Here is a 25,385-nt window from a genome sequence, read left to right on the forward strand (position 1 = left end):
CCAAACTAAACACCTGAGCAGGTAAAACAGACCTAAACCTGAACTCTGAACTGGATAGGATGAAGGAGTTGTCCCACAAGTTTAGATATTTCTGCTTCTCTTTATGTGCCACATCTGGATCTGTGTGAGCAAGAGCCAAATCAATGACATCAATATTTTGCTGGAACACATCTGATCAGAGAGACGACAGACAGACTCAGATTGGATGTTATTTTATTTGGTGATTTAACGCTGCTCGTTCTAGTGTGATCTACGAGTACCGACAGGTTGATACCAACAGGAGAGGAAGGGGGGGGGGGTACCTCCTAGAAGGAAACAGAGTAACAGAGAGCAGAAAGAGGTGAGGAGGAGGAGGATGGGGGAGGAGAGGGGAAGTAAAAGCCTGGGTTCTGTTTTGCTGCCTGAAGAATCCATTTAGAGGCCGGCCTCTCCCTGCTGATAACTAATGGACCTGAAGACTGAGAGGAGAGTAGAGGAGAGGAGAGGCGAGGATGATTTTCAGAATAAAAGCCCTCAGTTTTCAGAGCCCAAAGTTGCACCAACAATCCCAAACTGATTTAATTTGTTTGGACACCAGCCTGGTACCTGCAGACAGCTAGTTAGCGTTAGCTCCTGTACCCAGCAGGTAGGAACAGGCTGAACAAAGACGAGGCTCAGACACCAAAAACACACCTGAGAGCACAGAGTAGTGAGCAGACAAAGAAACTGTTCGATACATGAAGAGTCACAGCAGGTGATCAGCTGAGGTACAGTTTACAAGACTGTTGTGACTCACAGCAGCAAATGTAGCAGCTATTATCTACATTATTATTTGTTTCTTAATCCTTTTCTGCTCATTTTAATAACTCACTTTTCATGATGGAGACTTTTTATACATAGCGCAAAAGCACACATTCAAATTCAAGATTTAGACTGGCAGTGTGTATGACGTCATCTCTACAGCTCTTGGTTTCTTTGTAATAAGTCAGTGTGAACACAAAACAGACCACAAATAACACACAACAGTGGCATGGTGTTATTAACTCTTTTAGTGTGGACCAAGTGAACCAAACTACTGCTGAAACTCTGAGTTTAGATCTGCAGCCTTGAGCTGAATATGAACAATTTATTTCTACAGAAACCTTCTTTCTTCATTCAATAAAACAAACCGACCTTCCACCTGCACCAGAATCTCACAGCTCCAGTTCAACACTGTTAGAGTCATTCACACACTCCCATTCACACCTTCTCAACTCACACATTCTCCCTCCATTCACAGACAGGTAGGAGTGTAGAGTCATATAGAGAGGAGAGGCTCTGTGTGTGTGTGTGTGTGTGTGTGTGTGCGTGCGTGCGTGCGTGCGTGCACTAAAAAGCAGTATGATGGTTTGGTCAGAGCTTATGGCAGATTCCTGACTCACTCTCTATTTCTGATGTTTCCAAAGGCTCTTTGAACAACAGATAATGGATCAGTGCTGGAGAGCTGCAGGGTGAAGACACCATCATCATCATCCTCACACACACACATGCAGAAACACACACACAGAAACTCTCCCATCCACATGGCAGCAGTGAGTGTGTATGTGGGCGGCAGCAGGGTGAAGATACACCACCGTGCTCGAGAAGCAACGTGTGGGAGGCACGCGCGCACGCGCACGCACACACACACACACACACACACACACACACACACAAAAGTAGAGTTTTGGTTTTTCACACTTCATTTCTTTTCATGCTGGAAACATTAAAACTCTCCTCCGTAACCAATAATAACGACACATCCGAGTCCCGACACGACGCAGGACGATTACAGCACAGAACACACACTCGCGTTGCCATGGTGATGGTATTAACAGTGGTGTGTTCATCAGTAGCAAAAATAAAATCTGTTTAATGTCATATATCACAGCAGTCAGCAAACACCTAACATTAAACTGATATTAACTCACCCGAGCGTTGTCATGGTGACGATGGTGTACCAGAAGGAGGCCGGGATGGAGGTGAAGGTGGAGCCCTTGGTGCCTTTCTCGGCGTAGAACATGACAGTGGCGAAGATGATGATGGCCATGGTGAGGGAGAAGAGCAGGAAGCCGAGCTCGGAGGCGCAGCTCTTCAGCGTGTAGCCCAAAATCCTCAAACCCTGCGAGTGACGAGAGAACTTGAAGATCCGGAAGACACGGAAAACCCGAAGGGTGACGAAGGCACCGCTCACGTCCTCGTTCTCGGGCATCACCAGGCCGATGTAGTAGGGCATGATGGCCACCACGTCAATCACTGACATCACAGAGCGCATGAACTTGCAGCGGCTGGGAGCGGCGAACAGACGCATCAGGTACTCGAAGGTAAAGATGAGCACGCAGGCCGTGTCCATGCAGAAGAAGGCCAGCTGGTACTTCTCCCCGCAGGGGAGGTCTTTGACGCTGCCCTTGGGGGGCCGGCAGGGGACCGTCTCCACCACGTTGGCGATGACGGAGACAGCAATGAAGAAGCCAGTGACGTAGTAGAAGACCAAGGCCATGGTGGAGGTGTGGGGGTTCTCGAATGCTCGCCACAGACGCTCCCTGGAGGTGCTGTGCGGAGGGAGGGGGGCGTCCATCGCCTCGTTGGCCTCTGTGTCCTCCGCCAGACGCTCCTGGTTTTCCTTTTTCCTATCTCGGTATTCCTTCACAGAGAGAGGGGAGGGAGGGAGAGGAGGATAAGATTAGCATCAGGTTAGCAACAGCTGGTGTTCACTGATAAATCACAGACTGACGGTGCTCAGAGGGAAAAAGGTGCTAAGGACTAGCTTGTGCAGGAGAGTAAAGAAGGTCACCATGGGTCCACTGTTAAGTCTGGTGGGTAAGTAGTTAGCTCACTGTTAAGTGGAGAGCAGGGTTAACTGCCATCCTGCAGGGGAACATTTAGGCCTCACCTCTGGTCTTGAGTTGTGGTAACTTATCAATGTTCAACATCTGGAATTTTTAGCCCTGAACTTCTAGTAGCTGGTGTTTCTTCCAGCAGTGAAGTAGCACAAGAAATGCTTCATTTCTATATTTACTTTAATATTAATACAATATATATATATATATATATATATAAAACACATTATATCCATACAGAAGTTTGTGGACTGACAGATGTGTCGATTCCTGTATTCATGCTGTTGAAGTTACAATATTTAGATGAAATGCTGCTTTGTATTGAACATACAGACACATAGATTGCTGCTAGTCCTGTTAATTGCAGCCACTGGCTTGTTGACACGTCTCTGATTAACATGAACAGTTTTTCTCTTGACAGTTTCTAATTATGGTCTGAACTATCTGACATGAGCAGTATGTGTATCACTACATTATGTTAGCTCCTTGCCCTGTTAGCTCGTGTTAGTTAGCGTGTGAAGGTCAGCTGCTTTTCCTGTCGGCTGTTAACAAGAAAGCGTCGACATTGTTGTCAAATTACCAAACTAGTCTCACCACAAACAGACAGAGCTCTGAAGCTGTCAATACCACTTCTAAGACCCACATCATTTTGTGCTGCCTCATTTCAATGGATGGTTTCCCATTCTGCTGTTAGCTCTTAACAAGACTCTGAGTTTGGGAGTAAATTAAACTTTAGCCATTGACCAACACAGACTAATAAACTGTGGAAATGTCCAAGAATGGAATAATGTCTTCCCTTGTTGACACAATCACCAGATTACCCATGGGGCGACCGTTTGTGAGCCAGTATTTGGATTTTTTTCTTCGATTTTTTGATTTGCCATTAACCCTGGTTCAATAAGGTGAGCTGTTTGCTAACCATTAACAAGAGGGTGACAGGGATCAATTTAAGCCGCAGTGGCTGAAAAACTGGTCTGTCAGGAAATTAAATGTTTTCATAAAGAAAATTTTGCTTGAAATCCTAGACAACGAGTCCGGACAAAATGATGGTAAAAAGAAGCAGAAAAACAATAAGATCTGTGAAATTACTAGAGGGATAAAAATAAAAAAATCACATGGACTGAGTTTCTTGTGGGAAAGTGTGGGGGAAGTGTCGAGTGAGTAAAAAAAGAAATCCAGAAATTAGAATCAACATGATGGCGTCTGCCAGATCTGAGGAAATAAAGAACAGTTACTCATTCATGAGCCTGTGGATGGGTCAGGTATTAAAACCAGGCGATAAAGATATAAAAGCCTCCAAAGACAAGGCCAGTGTTAAAAAGACAAAGAGCTCTGCAGGTGATTTGTTGCTCAGAGACTGAGGAGGGAACAAAGGACTTGCTTATGACTCTAAAGAAAACACAGGGTTCGCAGCCAAGATCAGCAGCAATAAAGAAGCAGATGAGTTCAGCTGCTGCTGCTGTTTCAGGAGGATCCTCAGTAAGGTCTTAATGAGACACAGTCTGATGATGGAGTCTGAGAGTGGTGTTGGTTACTAATCCCCTCACATCCATCAGCGGTTATACACGTTAGTCATTTGGCTGATGATGCTTGTCCCCAGAGAGACTTAATGAGCAGCATCACCAACAACCATTAGGAGCAAATCAAAGGTCAAAGGTCACAGCACCCACATAAGTACACTACAAATGATGCAACACATCTGAAATAGACTTGCATTGTGCCTGTGTGAGGTTCAGAATCTGGACTCTGGTGTACAACAGATTTAGAGTAATGAAAAGAAGATTTATTTTAATATTCTTGCAGTTGTTTCACAATAAAGAAAATTGCCAGAATTGCTGCCAGAAATTTGACAGGAATGAAGCAAAGAGAGACTTTTACTGTGAGGAATTTTGCACAGGCACAACACACGCCAAGTCAAAACCTGTGCACTTCTTTGTGTAGTATTTTGTTCTCACTACTCAGCTGGTGAGCAGCAGACCAAGCTCTCACAGCACGATAGGAGTCTGTGCTCTGGGTTCAGTCAGTCTTGATGAGGTGATGAGAGGAGGGTGAGGGTGAGTTTGAGCAACTGGCAGTGTGTTTGAAATCAGATCATGTTTTTATTTCTTTATGAGCCCCTCACCTTTATCTGACAGCTGTGTTATTGCAGTAAACTCAGCCAATCAATGGACAGTACCTCGAAAAGTCGCTAGATTTTGCGATATGCTCATTTGCATATTCATTATGCAACTACACATACATTCTTAAAAAATAGTGGAAAAATAAGTGAAGCCAAACTTAACACTCATCTCATCAATAAGCATCTAAATTTACTTCCAGTTTGAAATCCACAGACTGTGGATCTGAGGTGTCGAGAATAAAGAGGAATAAACTGTTAAACTCAGAGGATTTGGGACAAAATAAAAAGGTAAATAGTGTAATCACTGAGAACAGACACAAACGAGAGGGAGTCCCCTGGACAAACAATAGACATCAGTGATTGGCTGTTTCTTGTTTCTGTCTGGCTGCTGATTGGTCGACGGAACGTGCTGCTGCAACCCCTCTCCCCCAACCCTGCCCCCTTTCCTCTGCCTGCTGCCTGCCGGGTTGGTCTGCTTTCCTGGTTTAGAAACCAATGAGTGGAGTTTGGGAGGGACATTAAGAAATGACCTACACCTGAGCAGCTCGAGCCTCAGTTTACTCCACTGGCTCCCACGCCTTCATCCTCATCCACACACTGTATTCTGCCACCATCTGCCCCTCTGAGTGACTTCATGTGAACTCTGCTTCCTGTTACACTTTGTAACCACTTACCTGGTTTCACCTCCTACCTATTACCTGCCCTGTCACATTTAGTTTCACCTGTTCCTCATTACCTTTGCCTCCTTTGTATAGCTCAGTGTCTGTGTTCCCCTCATCTTCTTGTTTGCCCTTTAGTTGATGTCTCAGTATTTTCTACTGTTTGGTCTCCTGTTTCGTTGGATCTCTGTGTTTTAGACTGTGAATTATTTCAGTTCCTCAGATTTGTTTTGTACTTGCTTTGACCCTTTTCTGGTCTTAGTCTCCTTACTTGTTGGCTTTCTTTGGATCTGTGCATTTTTAAAATCTTTACTCTCTACCTGCCTTTAAACTCTGGACACTCTGTTACATAAAGTAACTGCTATCTATCTATCTGCCCACCTGTCTGTCTGTCCATCCTGTTTCCTTGCAAATGTGACACATTCATTACTGACCTACAGTATCTGACAAAATAATAATATTTGTTCTACCTCAAGTTTACAATAAATGTAATTTGTTTAAACATTATTCATGAGTCATTTCCTTCTGGGCCAGTTCATGAAGAAGCAGCAGAAGCAAAATGAATCAACCACCTGTTTGATTTAGTGCAAATTCTGTTGCACAATTGCAACAAAATATAGCAAACTGCTCTCTGCATGGGGTGATGCATAGTTTGACTAAATAGAAAATAGTCTAAAGTTGGAAACATTGCTAATTTAGATCAGGAAGTAACTGATCAAAGTCAACAATCTGACCAAACATCTGATGGCCACTTTTGATATGAGACACTTTTCACTGTTCAGATCTGTGGGAACATTTTGATCGGTGCTGATGAAGATCTGATCCAGCTCCAGTGTTTATAGATACTGTACGTCTGCACTCTGTTGTCAGTTGAATCTACACATCGTCAGTATCTACTGTATGTGCATCAGACATTGAACTGCTCATGATGCTTTGTCAGGACAAACACTGTCAGTTCCTGCTACTGCATTTTTAATGGCAGCTACAACAGAATTTATTTTAAAGGTGTTTTATAATTCTTTGTAAAAATAATCGAGAAGACATGATGTAAAATGTGAGCCCATATTTACGCCACAATAAAAGTTGTATATTTTCTTCATATGTTGCAGGCAGACTCAGCACAGATCAGTCAGACCAGTCAATACAGGCAACGAACTCTTCTAACATTCACTGAACACCATCATCACAACACAACAGGGACAAATATTTCCTTAATGTTGCTAAAAACAAGAGATGTGAGCTACAGACATTCAAACAGATACTGTCACAGAACAGGTTTACCTCCATGCAGCAGTCTCCGATGATCTCTGGCACGATGCCGTAGAAGGCCAGCTCCTCGTCGAAGGCCTGGATGCACTCGTTTCTCGGGTAGTGGAGCTTCCCGGTGCGGTAAAAGTTCAGAATGTGTCGGAACATTTCAGGGTCCCTGTCAAAGAAGTACTCCTGCGTGTCCTCATTGTAGAAAAACTCCTTCTCTGAGGAACCCAGCAGCGTGTCGGGGTAACGGTCCAGAGTGTTCTTCCACGTCTGGACAAGTGGAACAGAGAGGAATCAAACACACGTTTCTGATCTAGCAGCGACAGAACCATCATGGACATCCACCAGAGAAGATGATATTTAACTCTCCCCTTAAAGACTGTTGGCTGAATTCACAACAACAAGCCATTAAAGGGCAACAGCTACAGATATAAAAGACGCAATAGAGATGATCCCACTGTTTTTGTTTTAGTCACAATTTTGTAAATGAAACTTTTTTGATAGAAATAGAACAGATGGAAACTTTTCACACACAATAACACAAACACAAGTTCCATTTGAAGGATTACTGGATGTTGGGAGTGTTGAGCTGTCATCAGCTGATGCTAACAGTGACGTAGCGCCTGTTTTATGCCTCATGTCATTGTTTTATAGTCTATTTTAAAGCATTATTGTATGTTTCTGTTTTTTCTCCTAGACCTTCCAGCTGCTGCGTGTTTGTTTTTAAAAATCAGGACAAAGTCACAGACCTGACAGGAACGTTTTCTTTGTGCTGCCACCACAGCAGAAAGTGCAGAAGAAAGCCACCAAATCTATTTTTGTTCTACAGCCATTTTGTTATTATTTCTGCCCAGATGCACATCAGTGCGCTGATTAGACGCACACTGTTTACAACCCGCAGCTGCTGAAGCTGGAGCATCATGACCCTCTGAATGTAGTTCTGGATCTAACAGTCAGACGTCAGTTGATCAGAGACTAACACATTCTGCTTTATTAAAAAAGGCAACAGTACAAGACTGTCTCAATAACAACGTCAAGAGTCAACTACAAGTCCCAGAGAGCATTGCTGTGAGAGACAGCCAATCAGAGAGCTTCAGATTCTGTTGCAGGGCAGCTAAAGCAAAGATACTCTACAACACAGGATGATGCCTTACAAGAAGGGTCAATGGTAATAATTGGTATACATTTCCTGTATCCTAAGTGGGCGTGGTCATGACTGCTTGTTCACGTCAAAGCATAACAACAATACAACACTAGATACAGTATGAATTTACGCCTGATCTTGGTGCTCGTTTTTACCTGTTTCTCTTCTATCTGATCAACTCAGTACAAGATCATATCAGTTTAATAATATTCTGAATTGAACTGAATGGCAGAATGTTTGGAAGATTGATTGGCTTGTGAAAAATGGATCCAGTATTTTTTTGGGGCGAAAGAATCAGTCATAATCTGTGATCATGTTCACTTCTCCCACTGGAGTGAACAGACTCAGACCTGCTGCTGGTCTCCTAAAGGAGCAGGGTGGTGGAGAAAGCCATTTATTTAGAAGTCTCGTCACACTTCACACTGAATGATAAAAGTCTGCAAGGAACAAGCACTAAATCTGTGCATGAAATCTCCCTGTACATGTGAGAGAGTGTTTATCAAATCTGTACGTCTTGTCTCTGCTGAGCTCTGTTACATAAAGTAATCAACATCTATTTGCAAAACCCTGCAGCTTTAATTTAGGATTATCTGTTGTGAAAAAATTAAACAGCTAAGAAACAAAGAGGCAGACAAACATCACAGATGAGATTCGGGTTGTTAAATATGTTGAATATAGCAGAGGTGAAGAAAAAACTCTTCAACCTTAAAAATCACGGTGAATTGCAAAAAGAGACGTGGACACAGAATCACCTCACCGTCAGAGATAATGAGACATTATTAGACAGACGTCGCCTGTCATGATTATTTTTATATTGTTGCACTTCAACATGAACCAGCTCAGTTCATCTAATGCAAATGAAACATTAAAGCCACTAAAATCTAAAAGCTTTAAATTCATGCAGAATGATTGCAAATGAGGTCCATTAACAGATCCTCAGTATCTGCGCTGCATATACAACATGAAAGACATCAAAGGCAGGGGGTCGATGTTAATTTAACACAACTATGTTTCACCCTGAAAGATGACGTTCTTGTTCTCGGAGTAAAAGGAGGAGCCTTCAGCTGCTGATTATAAATGAAGCTGAGCGGCTGTTCCAACAGTGAACATGTTGAACCACAGCTGACAATCAGTTATCCATGTTAATATCGTTCACAATAATGTTGAAGCGTTCCGGACACTTGTTGACCTCTAAGAGGTGGTTTCAAATCTACACACACTCACAAAGACAGACTTTGACGTCTAAATTCATCAGATGCAGAAAGCAGTTTAGGTCTTGACTATCTTAATCCAGACTGTGGTACAATGAATTCTGGGTAAATAAAGACTTAAAGACCAACAGCTGAGCTCCATTTACGCCAGCAGAAAATGTTTGTCTTTAGGAAGAATTCAACAGTTACAAGGACGTTTTACTTTGGAAATTCAGCGAAGAGTGAAACAATAAAAATAAAAATTGATTTAGAAAAAAAATCTCTGTAGTCTCTAACAACTCTTTCCCTTCTCTTTGCTGTCTCCATAACAATGCTAGCAAACAACGAATTATGAGCCATGTTTTTCTGTTTCTTATTGTCAGGTGCTACTGGTCAGTGCAGGTGTCATTGATTGTTACCATGGTAACACTGGTCTTAGGCTTGAGTTAGTTTGGGGGTAAGGTGTCTGTCAGTCTCTTTTTTTGTGAAACAGTCTGACTTGCATTAGACTAATCTGTGAGCAAAATTAAGACCGGACCAACACAGACCAGTCTGAAATATCTCTGTGAAACCGACCCATGAGCAGCTGATGAATCTGACTGTAGAGCGTACACACTGATGGTGACAAATCACATCTCTGATTGGTCAGGAAGCAGCCCAGCATGCTTAGGATTACACTCATGTTGAACAAATCTGCAACGAGCATGAGGCAGAGGGACCTTTATGTTGTGAGGTGGAAAGATAAGATAAAATTAGATAAATGTACTTTTAAATTATCAGTGTTGCTTCATCACATTTATCTCCAAACATGGTTAAAAGCATCTTTACAAGCCTGAGGTTAGGGTGTGGAGGTCAGGTGGTGTTTGGGCGTGTAGCTGAAGACATTTTCTGTAACCACACTCTGAAATGTAACCACACTGTGGTTTTTAAAACGTTGGCACTGAGTGAAACTGTCCTCCCAAGAAGAAAAACAACTGTGATGAAAAATGACTTTCTTCCTCTCCACTTCACAGTCAACCTCCCTCCTGCATCGCTACTAAAGGTCAACACTCCAGCAACACTTGTGTAACAACTTTGTTGCATCTATCTCACAATAAAAGGAGGGAATCAGTGAGGATGTAGAGGTCAGGGTGTCTGGATGCAGACCCCCGGCTCCCGGATGGAAGTCAGACACTAACGTCTCTACATAAAAGTCAAAGACTACTTAATGCACTGGCACTAAACATCAGGAGGTTCAGGCTTGTCCAGTATGAATGTAATTCCAAAGGACACTGGTCTGGGAAGGATGGTAGAAGATTTGGAGCATGCTCAGCAGACTGCAGCACCCACCTGAAACCTGACCCCGCTGACATTGACGTACAGGATCTCATCTGATCTGGACGAGTTGTCCACTGGAGGTTTGGGCATCGTCTTCTTGGCCAGCGGCAGCCAGCCCACCGCTGCCGCCCGCGCAAACGGCAGCCAGGTCGCCACGCCAGCCGCCATCTTGCATCAGAGCGTCCTACCTGTAGAGAGTTGAGTTCTGTCCTCTGGGGAAGGAGGAGCTAACGGATCCCAGGTAAGAGCCTCAACTAATAATTGTCGCTCACTTCTTCACCTGCCCTGATTTCCTCGAGCGCTCGGGGCAGCGAGAGAGGAAGTGGTCGGACATGTTGAGGGGGGGAGGAAGGGGAGAGGAGGAGGATGAGGAGGAGCGGAGGGAGGGGTCAGATGAGCGTTAGGTGTCAAGCCATGAAAGGAACACTGGGAAGGAGCGGGAAAACATCTGACAGGTATGTGTTCCGTCTTTTACTTTGAGGAGGTTGGGACGTCCTTCTATTAGATGGGGACAGAGACTTCCTGTTGCTTTCCAAAATAAAAGCTGGAATCTCTCAGAAAAGAGCGAAAATATTCCTGTTTTGAATATTTTTCTGATTCAGCTGTTGTTGTGTGGTTCTTTTAGTAAATAACAAGACATTCCGGCTCAGAATAACGAGTCTTGATTGAAAAACACCTCAGCAGGAGAAAATCTGTAAAACAATAATAAAGTTATTTTTTCTGATGTTGCTGCCTCAGGTTTATTGCTGCTGAGATTCACAACAACAAAAAGCAAAAAGACAAAGATCCAGGCAGGAAAGTGTTAAAGCATCTGTGTCTGGCCTCGACCTCGCTGCTTTCTCTCTCTCTCTTTCTATCTCTGTTTGAGTCTAGCTCTCTCACCCGCCCTCTCTCCCTCTGAAGACAGATTTGTTGCAGCGCCGCAGCCTTTCAAATTCTTATTAAATTGTGATGATGGTCCCTGAAGTTGCAAGATAGACAGAATTGCCGGCCTCCCTCTAAGTGTTTCTCTGCTGTGGAGATTATGGATCTGCAGCCTCTTCCTCTCTTTCTCTTTCTGCTTTTGCTTGCTGTTTTGTCCTCTCTACTTTTTTTTATCTGTCTCTCTGTCTTTTACTGTCTCTCTCTTTCTCTCTCTTGTTGAAGTCGGCAGGGCATTAGTAGTGGTGGTGGTGGTGGTGGTGGTGGTGGAGAGACACTGGCTTTGTTTTTGAGGAGCAAGGAGGAGGCGTCAGACGGTTCTTACTCCATGTCCATGTAAGGCTGTCCTGTCAGAAAACACACAAACAGAAAAGAGACAGAGAGTGAGAGACAAAGCAGGAGGAGAGGAGAGGAGAAAGAAGATATGAAGTTGATGAGGGAAAAGAGAGAAAAGGGGGAGAGGGGAGACATGGGAGGAAAAATGGAAGGTAAATATAAGACACGAGGAAAGAAGTGAAAGGAGGAAATGTGGGAAAAATGTGAGCAAATGTGAACTAGAGAAGAAAGAACAGAAAGATGAGGGGAGGGGGGGTCTCAATATGTTGAGGGAAAAGAGATAGGGGGAAAGGGGGAGAAAGGAGATGTGGGAGGAAAATAGAGGGTAAAGTGGAGAGAATAGGCTGGGAAGACTTTGGTGTTTGGGGTCGGGGGGGTGATAATGAGAGGAGAGGAGGAAACTGAAGAGAAAATGAAACAAGAAAAGGGAGAAAAGAGAGGAGGAGCCAGTACAGAAGGTATGGAAAGCAACAAGACATACTTAATGGATCAGTCCGTTTTATATTCATCAACAAATCCATTGTTCAGACTCCAAAAGTGTGTTAGTCCATCTCTCAACACTTCCTGACTGTGGCTCTCAGCTGTGAGCTCATTGGTTCAAACTGAAAACTAATATCTCACCAAACTAGTTTCATCTTAAGCTGCTAGTTTTTAATCAAACAAGAGGAAATAGTGACTTTGTTGGGAATTATTTTCAGCGGCGGATTAATCTACATTTTGAGCGGTAGTTAGTGTTTGGAGCAGCAGAACGGTGTGTGACATGAAGTCTAAATAAACTGCAGTGTGTGTTCATGGTGATGAAGGAACATGTGACCCAGTGAGACTCACTGATGTATTTTAAAAGTTTGTGGAAACAGAGGCGCTCTGAGGCTCAGGGGAATCAGATACATCACAGGGCATGTTAGTAGGAGATGTTCAGGGTTGGTTTGGATGTGAATATGTGGTTTGATGACAAGAGGAAAAGTTTGTACTTTAACCTTCAAAGCTACTTTTAAAGGATGCTGAGACAGGATCTGTGTAGGCATAAAACTTAGACTTATATAATACATACTACATAATTTCACAGCAGAACACTGAACAGTGTGTAAACAGCTTCATGTTTGTTCTCTAACAAGGTGACAGGCTGTGTCAAGGTTAAGGTTCAGTGTTGCAATGAACCGAAAGGAAGGAAATCAGTCTAAAAACTGATGGATGGAAAATTGCCCAATAGTGGATTCAAATTTACATAATTTGAGGTAAATGGGCCAATTAATGAAAACAGTGCTGAATGGTCCATTACACAGAAGACTGACAAACTTTCCAAGCAGAAAAGAGGACAAAAACTAAATACACAGGAACCTGAGGACATGATGAGAGTTAGAACAGTTATATTCAAGGGCGTTTTAAATTTTCAGGTCTAAGAAAAAGTAATTTAATCTGTAGTTTTAGTTAGTTAATATTCTTATTAAAAGACTCTTGAAAAGAACGTCAATAAAAAAATAAGGCAGCGCAACACAGGTACAAAGACAACATCATCAAATGAGTGTGTTATTATATTTTTAATTTATTACTCTTATCCTTGTCTTCCTTTATTATAGTCATTATTTTATTATTACCACCATTTTTACATTATTATTATTTTATTGTTTGTCATCTCTATCAAGGACATTTTAATTATGGTTAGCGCATTAACGATACAGCTGAGGTTGACATAACACTTTGGAGGTTTTTTAAAATTTATTTGAAACGTATTTATTTGTTTTGTTATGGAAGACAACCATTTTCCCCCAGTTTCTTATTTGCTTGATTGATTTAAATATAACTAATACAAATCAAAATATATCCATTATATTTTACTTGAAAAATAAACATGAATAGGAAGAGGAAGTATATATATATAATTATATATAATTTTGATTTCACCTCCACCCCATCTGAAACCAGACCCACACTCTTTGTTATATTCATGATTTACTCACAGTTACATGTTGTTTTAAATACAGGATGTCATCACAGGAGCAGAGGATTTAAAATAAGATTTTATAATTACATTAAAATGACTTTAGTGTTTCCTTCTTCCTGCTTCTATGTGTTAACTCAACATATAGAAAACTGACATTAGATGTTAATGCACAAAACCTTAGAAACATCTGAAATGAAAACCTGAGAATATACAGTTGGTCATCTCTGGTGTTCATCGATCCTCTCCTTCCTCGTCCCCCGACAGACGCAGCTCAACTCGTGTCCGTGTGTTTAAGATGAAGATATAAAGCTGCAGGTTATTAAAGATGTTTTTATGATCAGGCGTTAGGAGCGTCATCAGCCTGCTGAGGAAAAACACAGCCGTCCGTCTTGCTCTTTATTTCTCCCTCTGCGTTCTTCATTCAATAAGGCAGCCACAATAAAGTTTCCTGTGAAGCTGCTCTTTGTCAGATGAAAAGTTATTGTCGTGGGTTTATTGCATAAAGTCCACAGTGGGAGCAATAAAACTTTTCCCTGCTCAGGTTTGGTTTGAATATAAGAGTCATGTCTGAAGATTAACTTCTTCAGCTCCAAGATCGTCATCGTCACCGGCTCCATCTCATTTGAGAACTTTATTTCAGATTCTAGAGGAGATCTTTCAGAAAAAAATCTGCCAGGATGAATTTGTTTTCATTCTGTTCACCTAATACAGCTGCTACTAGAAGTACATTAATTACCACTGCAAATATTTGATATGGCCAGAGGCTTTTGGACACTGGTGGTTTCCACATATTTTTGTGGTTTATATTCCATAACTACACAACAAAAACTATATAAAAAAATAAAAAAATAAAAAAATAAAAAAGATTTTAAAATAAAGGCCTTCCATTCTATTCAATGAGAACTGGACACAAGTGGCTACAGAAGTTGCCCACCTACAGCTTCCTGTGTAGTCTGCATAACTGATAAGATATTTAGGTTTTTTTCCCCCCTAATTTGAGCTGGTGGAAAAGTAGATGTTGAACAGAAGAGGCCCCAGAACAGAGCCTTGGGGAACTCCACAGGTCATTTTTCAATGTTCTGATGTGTAATTACGGATCAACACAGAGTCCTTCAAACAGGATATAGTGTAAGTAAATAATTTTTAACTACAGTAAAAATTATACTGTACCTCCACTAAATATTATAGTATGATTATTTTGGTTTAATAAACCAAACTTAACTAAACCAAGAATTTCCTCAATGAAACAGTCACATAAAACATCTTCAAAAACACACAGCAAATTTATGGGTGTTCATGTAAAGACTGTTCACGTCAGAGTTCAACACACACACACACCTTCCTGTACTGCCTCAGTTAAATCTCTAGTGTGTGTTGTTGAATTATGAATGAAACTTTCAGCCTGACTGGTTTAGTTCAGCTGCACTGCCTCAGTTACCACTAAACACATACAATCCACCACAACAGACACACAGACACACATATGTATGAACACACACACATGCAAACAAATACAAACACACAGCCTCACCCTCCCTGCTGTTGGAACTGCAGTTTTTTGTTAGAGAGCTTTTACATTAAGATACAGCAGGAACCCCCACCCCCACCACACACATACACACACACACACACACACACACACACACACACTGTTCAACCATGCTGCAATGTTCCATTTTATTTCTGTATGTTACAGTGGCCGTGAAGTGGAAATCACTAGATAAAAGTTTATTATTCACAGCTGCTGTAGGTGTCAAGTCATAACTGTCAGATGAAGAGATTTACCTACAGTAATAAGAGCAGCAGCGGTAGTGGTGGTCATTTTAGTAGTGTATATTAATAGTTTTAGTCCTGATTGTCCCTCTGAGTCTCAGTCCTGTCCTCAGTCTGCCCGTCCTCTCTGTGGGAATCCCTGCTGACATCATGAGCAGACATTAGATATATTACAGCATCCACATGATGCTTTTCATCCACAGCCACAGCTCTGGGATCAGCATTTCACTCACACTGAGCGGCCTCTGTGGCTTCGACCCTGGAAGCTTCCGGTAATGGGTCGGCTGCTGGGTTTATGGCTATGACCGTGTGAGAGCTGAACCTGAGTCAGTGGATTTCGTGTACAACTGCTGAGTGAAGGACGGTTTTCAGCCTCCTCAAGAACCAGTGTGCTGCTTTTACAATGTGGTCACGGGAGTTTGAAAGAGTTGTTGTAACTTCAGAGCCTTAATGAATGAACTTACACAAGATAATCTGAAGTTTAAATATGAAAATAATTCAATTAGACAGTGAGTTTCTGCAGCGTCTGTTGAATCTTTTCCATCCAGTCTGTGTAGCAAACTCTGGGATCTGCATTTTTGTTCATGACAAGCCTCCTACATTAATTCCTACATTGTGATTATGAAATGATAAAAGGTAGAGTAAACAGATACAGCCTAATTTAATACTGTGATAGGTGGGGTCATATTTGGATCAGGCAAATTTTTGATCAATCAAGAAACTAGAAATATTTTAAAACAATTTTCCATCAATTATTAAGAAGGAAATGTAACACTGACAAAATATTTCAGGGTGTAAAGTACAACTGTCACACCAAAACACATCTACAAAATTTCTGTGTTTTCTACCCACATAAAGATTTATTCTTAAACAATGTTTCACTGACAAACTGGATCCATTGACAGATACACAACACCACGTTTCCCCAGAAGTGATACACAGCGATTTATACAGGAACAACAGGATATAACCTGATCTGCTGCTGATGTGACAGATGTTTCTGTAAATATGAAATCAAAGCTCTACTGTTTGCGAGCCAATCAATAACAGGACAACAACGTGTCTCCAATCACTGATCAATGGAGCAGAAAACATGTTTCTGATTACTGATCGATAACGAGGAAGCAGGGCTCTCTGATCCAAGATCAATAGGATGGTAAACAGGCCCAGGAAGTCCGACAGTATATTATTTTAACATTTTAAATGTTTTGATGGTGGTGGTGCAGAACGCTGTCTAACACGTCGCTCCACAATCTCCCATAAAGACACAGTCACAGAATCTAATCTGATTCCCATCATGTTCATCCTCATCAAACCATCACAGACCCCTGTGACCTGTAGATGGAGACACTGTCATCCTGACCCATCGCATCAGGATAAAGGTGAACAACTTTGCATTGATCTGCAGTGACCCCTCCCTCTAAGGGGACAAGTGGACCCAAACCATGTCAGCAAAATGCCCCGCTGGTGCAAATGCACAGCTGGTGACGCAAAGCGAAAATCCTCCGTAGACCAGATCGTCTCATTTCGGTCTGGCTTTGTGGTCTATGGCGGTTTCGAGGGGCCACACCTTCATAGACTACGTCCAAAGGATGCGGCCCCTGAGCTGAGAGACAGCTACAGTCCGACAATAATGGTCCTGCAGTGAAATTCTCAGTCACCTGAGGAAGAGCTGCTCTTCTGTTTTTCCCTACATGACACAAAAATGTGCAAGCATCGTTGTCATCACATGTCGGACTCGGTTTATTGACGTTCCCCATTGATCTGAATGCAGATGTCACTTTAGTCACTGTTACTACAGAAAACACTTTGTGACTGAAGCTCCCGCTCTGCGCCCCAACAACGAACTCTAGATACAAAATCAGAATCAACTGGGCCTTATCAGCATTTTGATACCTGCCAAAGAGCATGATGGGATGTTAACTGCTTCATTGTACTCTGCGGTGTTCCTGTGTGGAAACATCTGCATTCATTATGTTTCTCTACTCATTTACTCAGGTTTTTCCTTTGGTTTCCATTTGTAGATACGTACAGTACATATAGAGAGTGATATGAGTCTGGGCTCCACCTGCTGGCAGCAGAACAACGTGTGGCTTCTTGGCACTGACTTTTAATTTATATAATTCTGGATTTAATCAAAATATAACTAAGCTGCTCTGCGTGTGGAACAAATCTGATGCAGGTGGGGGCTGACTACCTGTTGCCTCGCTGTCATGTGATTGGCTGTTACTACAGCTGTTGTCGTATTTGTCAGAATGTATTTCTTTTGAAGACGAGCAGCTGTGGTCACTCTGAATGAAGTGGATTAATGTGAAAATCTGACTTTAGAAGACAAACTGCAGATTAAACTCCTCAGTGCCACCAGCTGCTGGATACTGTTACAAACCAAACCTGGGAGAAAAAAATCAGTCAGATTCTCACCTGGACTTAACTGTGTGGAAAATGTGGAGTAAGTAAAATTGTATAATTTTCTGGTTTTGCATCTGAATTAAGTTGTTGTTGTTTCACCGTCAGACAGACAGACAGGCGGTTTCCAAAAAACTGTCAAACTGCTCCTTTAAAATAAAACTCGTGCTGTGCTGTCACTCAAGCTGAAGTAAGTAACAGGAGGAACAGTGTTTCTGCTGGAGTGGAAACTGATGTAGACACACACACACACACACAAACACATTCACACACACACACACACAGAGCGAGGACATGGGTGGTCAGTCTGAGTGTTTGTGTGAAACCATTAGACGACCATCAGTGAGCAGCACTTCACTGCAGCAGACACACATACACAAGCACACACACACACAAGCACACACACACACGCACACACATGCACGCACACAAACACACACACAAGCACACACACACACAAGCACACACGCACACACACAAGCACACACACAAACACAGGCCAGTAAAGACACAAGAGATCATACGGTTCAAACAGGAAAGAAGAAAACATTAAAGTAGAAAAGTCGAGTGACAGAAAAGGAAGCATCAGAGAAACAACCTTTGAACAAATAACTTGCAACGGAAAATATGTTTCGTAGAAACGTAACTGTTTCATATCAACAAAGAGTAAATGTTAATTTACATGTTTGGCAACTTGATACTGAACGTCTCAGTGAAATGTTTTCCAGCAGAATATCTGATCTCACAGAATAATCTCCATCTGTAGTGACTCCAAGTTTTGAAACCGTTCTTTGGTTCTGTTCAGACTCACAGCTCTTGGTTCAGGTTCAGGATAGATCCTGGTCTGGTTTAATGCAAGAACAATTCACAGTAACTCCACCTTCTGCTCAGTGTAATTGGGAAAACAACTGAGTGGTTGAATCCAGTGTTTCCGTTTGGTTTCTGATGTGATGGATTCAGTCAGATCAGAGCTGGATAATGAAACATTTCCTGTTGCTGCTGCTTCACATTAAAACACATCAGGACAAACAGACTTTTCTGAACCAGGAAACACGATGTGACAGCGATCTTTCATCAAAAATGGTCCAAAAGAGAAGTCAGCAGTCATTTGCAGCAGTTTATAACAGCTGATCAGATCATGAACTCAGATGCAGTTTCTAATGGCACTATGCAAAAAGGCTGATTATTAAACGATTTCTGTATTGATAGCTGAATTTGTTTGGCTGCACTGTCAGCAGATTCTATTCTGTTGTGTTCATGTGTTTTATGACAGTAAACTCAATATTTTGTTGAGTTTTTGATTGTTGGTCAAAGAAAATAGAGCATCTGTATATGTTCGCTGTTTTCTGACATTTAAATAATCAATCATTAAAGAAACAAATTATTAGATGTATTAATTATGAAAATAATTATTTATAGTTTTCTTCAGATGGAATAATGCAACCTTACCTCAGGTTTTCTGTCTGTTAATATAAAAAAAATTTAAGCAGTTTACGATTTACGATAATGACCACAAAATAAACTAAAACCGTTCAGGGATTAAAACTAGATTGTGACACAGAATCCCTCTACCAGACCAGGACCACAAGATGGAGGGTGGAGGACCTGAGTTTTGGTGCCTCTGGACAGTTTCCCGCTTTGCTTGGTTGATAATTGTGTGAGGGTTAAAACGTAAACTGTGCAAGTCAGTGTAGCTTTTCAGTTAAATCTGTTATCAGTTAAATTTGACTTTAGTTACTGTGAACAAGTGCAAATTCTTTTGTGCAATCCACTCTCGTATTTTTAGACACTGTGCATCTCTTTGCACTTTGCATTTCACACATTTATTATAAATTCATTGATTTGTTTGACTTTTTGGGGTTTGTTGTATTTTCTCTTTGTATATTTTGAACTGCTCTGCACCATGACACAAAGCAAATTCCTTGTATGTGAAAATCTACTTGGCAACAAACCAGCGGCACTTTGGCTGACATGAAGCCTCCATGTTTTGTTTGGTTTTTTGGCGTTTCAGTATTATTTAGAGGCAAGTCAGATACACCAGAGCTTTCAGACCCAAACCAACTATGAACATCTCCTTCTAACCCGTACCGTGATATATCTGATTCCTCTGAGCCACAGAGCTCCACTGTCCATAAACTCCATAAATGCACAAGCTGTAGTAACACACACTGTCCTCCTCAAACACGCCATACAACACCAAATGTAGATTAATCCGCCACTGAAAATAGTCCCTAACAAAGTCACTACTTCCTCCTGCTTGTTTGAGAAAAACTACAGGGAGCAGCTGTTTCAGGAAATTACTGAACCTGTTTTAAAACAGAAACTATATCTTTATGAGATGTTTTTTATGTTTTCAGTAGGAACCAATGAGCTCAGAGCTGAGAGCCACAAACAGAAGAGGGAAATCAGAAAGTATTATATCTACAAAAAACACGTAAGCATGCAACACCCGTCACGACTCGACTTGATATAAAAACTACAGACTGAGCACCATGTCCAGCCTTCAGCTCTGTTCTGTACAAAATATAAATTCATCTTTATAACGGAAATTATATGAAAATTGAATGAGGTTTGGTTGTGTTTAGCGGTACAACCACAGAGCATATTAGTGAGCACAAAGTGTGTGTGTGTGCACGTGTGTGTGTGTGTGTATACATATGAAATGTGTGTGTGTCTGAATGCTAACCACCGTTAATAGCAAACACACAGAACTTCATCACTAATTCATACTGCTGGATTACGTCAACCTCAATACACACATGCATGAACGCATGCACACACGTACAAGCACGCACGTACGCTCGCTCTCACACACACACACACACACACACACACACTCTACAAAATCAAGTAATTGTGTCTCTTCCTGTTCTACCTGTTATTCTATTACTTTTCTGTTTTTGTGTCCTAAACTGCTGCAGCTGTTTTGAACTGTTTGTTCCAAACAAACTCAACCATCTATTCCATTCTGTTTTCCTCGCTCTGCTGTTCCACTTCTTTTTCCTTGTCTTTTCTATCTGTATTCTTTCTTGTCACTTGTCTTTCTTTCTTTCCTTATTATTTTCTCCTCTCTACACCTCTTTATTACAAGTTTTCTACTCTGATTCTATTTTCTTCTCCTCTCTCCAAACTCTTCCCCTCTCCACCCCTCCGTCCCGTCCCCTGCTCCTGTCCTCCACCAGACTTCCACTCTTCTTATTCTATTCTCAGCAGTAGCGGTGTATCTGGAGCAGTTTTCATCCTACTTACCACAGCTGATGATGATGATGATGATGAAGGTGAGGAAGCAGAGGAGGGTGAGGAAGGCAGAAGCAGGTTTTTCCAGGATGGATGGATGCAGGAGGACGCAGGAATAATAATAAAAAAGAAGAAGAAGAAGGTGGAGGAGGAGGAGGAGTGTTGTTTTACTGTCTCAGATCTGTCCTGCTCTGCTGCCGCGGCAACAACCACATCTCCTGTCATCCCTCCTCTCTCTTTCTCTCTCTCTCTCTCTCTCTCTCACACACACACGCGCTGGCTCACTCGCTCTCTCTAGCTCCACCTCCTCCCATTTGCTTACTCGACCCTCCCCTCCTTCTCCCTTTACTCTCTCTCACTCTCTCTGTTCGTTGTCATTTCTCACTCTCCTCCTGCTCTTTTTTTCTTGTCCCTCCTTTTCTTTGTGCACACACACACACACACACACACACACACACACACACACACTGCTCCACATTAAACAGACTGATGGGAGTTTCATTTTGGGAAGAGAGACAGAGAAAACAGGGAGAGAGAACAGATTACTACATCTGATATAACAGATCAATAAAAAAATCTGATTAAATTTTAAAAATGTTACATTTTCTTTAACACTTGTTTGGAAAAAAGAAAACTAAATAAAACAAATAGAAAATAAAATCAAGAAATTATTAGCACAGGTAAATAACCTGTATCTGGGACACGTGAGAAAAGTTTAAAAAAAGAAACAGCAATATAAAAATACTTCATTCTCATATGTACTTTTGTCTTATTCAGGTGCCTATAGTGCGATGGTGTCAGGTTATAAAAATTATAACCTTTTTTATAAAAAACAAAACTTCAGAGTGAAATTACAAAGGTATTCATATTATGGTTTGGTTTTATTGTCAATTCAACAAATTTATTAAAAAAATATGAATATTTTTAATTCTTTTCAATTTACTAGGAGCTTTTTGTTGCTCCAGCTACTACTATTATTGCTGTGTGAGGTCAGAGGAATCAGAGTGGTTTGTTCTGTGAAATTGTGCAGAGGTCATGTGTCTCAGACACGTGAAGAAACCCAATCATCTTGACCACTTAGTCAGACAAAACACTGCCATCACACCCACACACACACACACACACACACACACACACACACACACAGCTGTAAACTGGATCTGCTTACTTAAACATTTAAACAGAAAACTGAGGCTCAACAACAAACAGCTACTGTATCTCTACTGGTAACAATGTTGTTTATTTAGCCATATGGGACATATTGTCATATAAATCTAAAGTTAAAATATAAAGTTTTTGAGTCATTCAGATGGACAGAGGTGGAATTTGACAAGTTTCTGTGGAGTATTCCTTTACAAGGTTCATCCTCACACTGGTTAACAAACATCAGTACAAACAGTCCATCTGTGGTCTTATGTTGGTTTTACTGTTGTCATGACAACTGCACCAGTAAAACAACAATGATTTTTAAGTCACACAATGCTAGCTGTGAAAAGAGTTACCATTAACTATGGTTAGCAGTTAGCATGTAGCTTTGGATGGTTTACTTTTTGTTCATTGTTTGTTTGTTTAAATCCGGTCCATACTTGGGCCAAATCCTTGTTTTCTTCTGCCCCAGTAAACACCCGGTTCTGTGGCCCGAATATGGCCCATACACAGCACGTTTAACAGATGCTATTTCCACATCTGGACCAATTCTGGCACACACACAGAAAATCTTCCAGCTGTCGGATAATACAGCCGGATAACAGCCGGAATCTGCCTGGATGTGGAAGCTCCATTTTGCTCTCTGGGTGGCTAATTACTGCTAGCCTTGGTTGACAGTTAACATTATTTGACTCTGTGAATGCTGCGTTTATGTCATATGGAAAAGATAGAAAAGATTCCCCATATTAACGACCTGAAAGAGTTCACATCATCAAGATGGTTGTATGATAAAAGAGTTGGTCATATTAAGAATAAAATGTTGTGCACTGGCAACACAAAACCTTATCCATTCAACTTTGGTTTATTGAAATTTGACTGTGGTAGGGCATCCATGTTTTGTTTGGAGACACTTCCATGTCAGTTCTCATTAACTCAGACTCCACAACTTTGATTTGACATACGCGCTGTGGAATTACCACGAGACTTGTCTGAGTTAGCATTTTTTGATCAGCCTTTGTCCTTCAGTGTTTTTTTTTTTGTGATTAGAAATTGCTTCTATTAATATTTTAGCAACTCTGCATGTCACTTTGTGAGTGTCTACACATTTTGTATTCAATGTTCACTTCAATAATTAATTTGCACAAATACAAGTTGCTAATGGCAACTGCTTCAATAAATGAAGTGAGCATGCTCAGAAATTTAAAAATATCTCAATGATCAGAAAAATGTAAATTTTATCCAAATTAGTGTCAACATGAGACAACATGTAGAAAACACACAAACACTGGCTCGTGGTGCATGTTCAGAATGTATATACGCCCACACACACACACACACACACACACACACACACACACACACACACACACACACACACACACACACAGTTCAGTTCCAGCCTAATATTAATAATTAATGTAAAGAGTCATTGGTCAGCTGTCAGAATGTCACTCATGTTGTCATCACGCGCACACACACACACACACACAAGAAGCAGCTGGACAACATATCAATTTTTAATGTCAGTGAAAATATTTTGTTGTGAAGCTTCAGTTCTGGTTGAATGAAACTTTAAAAGGTTCAGTTCACACAAACACATCTCTGTTCCCGCTATCATCTCTCTTTGCAGGCGAGAACATTTTCTCTCCTTCTGTTCATGTGCTGATCATTTCTTGTCCACATCAAACCAAACCAAACATAACAGAACCAACCTGCATCACCGACTGGGCAAAGGCCCCAGGGGGCCCCAAGACAAGATTAACTCCACATTATCTACATCATTTGATTACAGATCTATAGCACTAACAATGCACAAAAATGTTGTGAAACATTTGACCTTTATCGAAAAAATTGGCCATATTGTTATTTTGATTATATTTGAATTAATTGTGCATCCCCAGTTTATATTATGGTCATTTGTTGTAAAATTGAATTTTATCTGCCTACGTTTATTTCTGTTTGTCAAATAATTCAAACACAGAACACCTTGGTTAAAGTACCATTATTATACCATAAAGGCTGCAATGGACAATTATTCATTTTCTTTAATAATATATCTTTAAATTTATAAAATATCAAAAAATATGCATGGTGCTTTTTTTGTCTTACAGACATGTTGAATTTACTGTGAAAGAAAACTGGGAATCTAAAGCTAAATATGTCATTTTGTTTTGAAAAATGACTCGAATGATTAATTGATTGTCAAAATTGTAGTCAATTAATTTTCTGTTTACTACAAATCAACTGTGGCCTCTCCCTCAGTTTGGAGACACAGTGTGGATCCTGCTGCTGTGTGACCACCACACATATTAAATAAAGTCAGAGAGAAGAAGCTGCAGTCACGTGTTTCAGTGTGGGAGGTGTTAACACTATGATACTGAAGGAGACGGAGCTGAGGTCTGGTGAGCTCCAGCCAAATTTAATCCCTGGTTATGTCCTAGGGCTGCACAATTGATTGAAATATAATCAAAATTGCAATATGGCCAAGTGGAATATCCAAATCGCAGGAGCTGCAATTTATTTGATAAAGGTAAAATGTGTCACATTGTTGTGCATTGTCCATAAGAGTTGTGGTGCTACAGCGATGCCGCAGCCTACAAATCATATTCTCCAGATGTAAAGGAACATGTTTGTTTGGTACAAGCCCCAAAAATATTAAAAATTTTCTGTGAAAATGAAACGCAAAAACGACCATTCCAACTGAAATTCCAATATCTACAAAACAAATCCTAATTTTTGTTGCGTATCGTGCAGCCATTTCCTGACCCTTTAAAGGCTTGTTTCTTTATTACTTCTATCACTACAAAATTACGTATTTATAATCTACGAAAAAGAGAATGGAGGAGAGGAAAACACTCGATCCTACATTTCCCATTATGCAATTTAAAACTTTGAGTGATTTTAATGAAATTAATTTAGTCATTTTGCCATTTTAAAATCTGGTGTGAACGGGTTACTAGCCGCTTTTTGCTTTCTCTCTTCTTTCAAATCAGATTCAATATTAAAACACGCAATGTCCCAATAACATAGAAACATGACTGAAGTCATCTTATATGAATATATTTCCTCCTCTTTCTCCTCCCTTCCTTCTCTTTCTTTCT

The 25,385-nt window shown here is 41.0% G+C and overlaps 1 protein-coding gene across 1 annotated transcript in view; it reads right to left on the reverse strand.

Annotated features, from left to right (window-relative positions):
* kcnd1 (potassium voltage-gated channel, Shal-related subfamily, member 1) overlaps window positions 1-21,318 on the reverse strand; it is a 63,907-nt gene extending 42,589 nt beyond the window's left edge. Inside the window, exons 1-4 of the mRNA XM_023431115.2 lie at window positions 21,151-21,318; window positions 10,536-11,791; window positions 6,897-7,142; window positions 1,929-2,641 (exon numbers count right to left, since the gene is read on the reverse strand). Coding sequence (XP_023286883.1) covers window positions 1,929-2,641; window positions 6,897-7,142; window positions 10,536-10,691 — 1,115 coding nt within the window. The 5' untranslated portion in view covers window positions 10,692-11,791; window positions 21,151-21,318. The remainder of the gene's footprint in view (window positions 1-1,928; window positions 2,642-6,896; window positions 7,143-10,535; window positions 11,792-21,150) is intronic.
* Window positions 21,319-25,385: the final 4,067 nt, after the last annotated feature.

The sequence above is a fragment of the Seriola lalandi genome, unplaced genomic scaffold (assembly GCF_002814215.2).
Source record: "Seriola lalandi dorsalis isolate HSWRI2012SDOR001 ecotype SW California unplaced genomic scaffold, Sedor1 jcf7180002054917, whole genome shotgun sequence".
In the NCBI taxonomy this organism is placed as follows: Eukaryota; Metazoa; Chordata; class Actinopteri; order Carangiformes; family Carangidae; genus Seriola; species Seriola lalandi.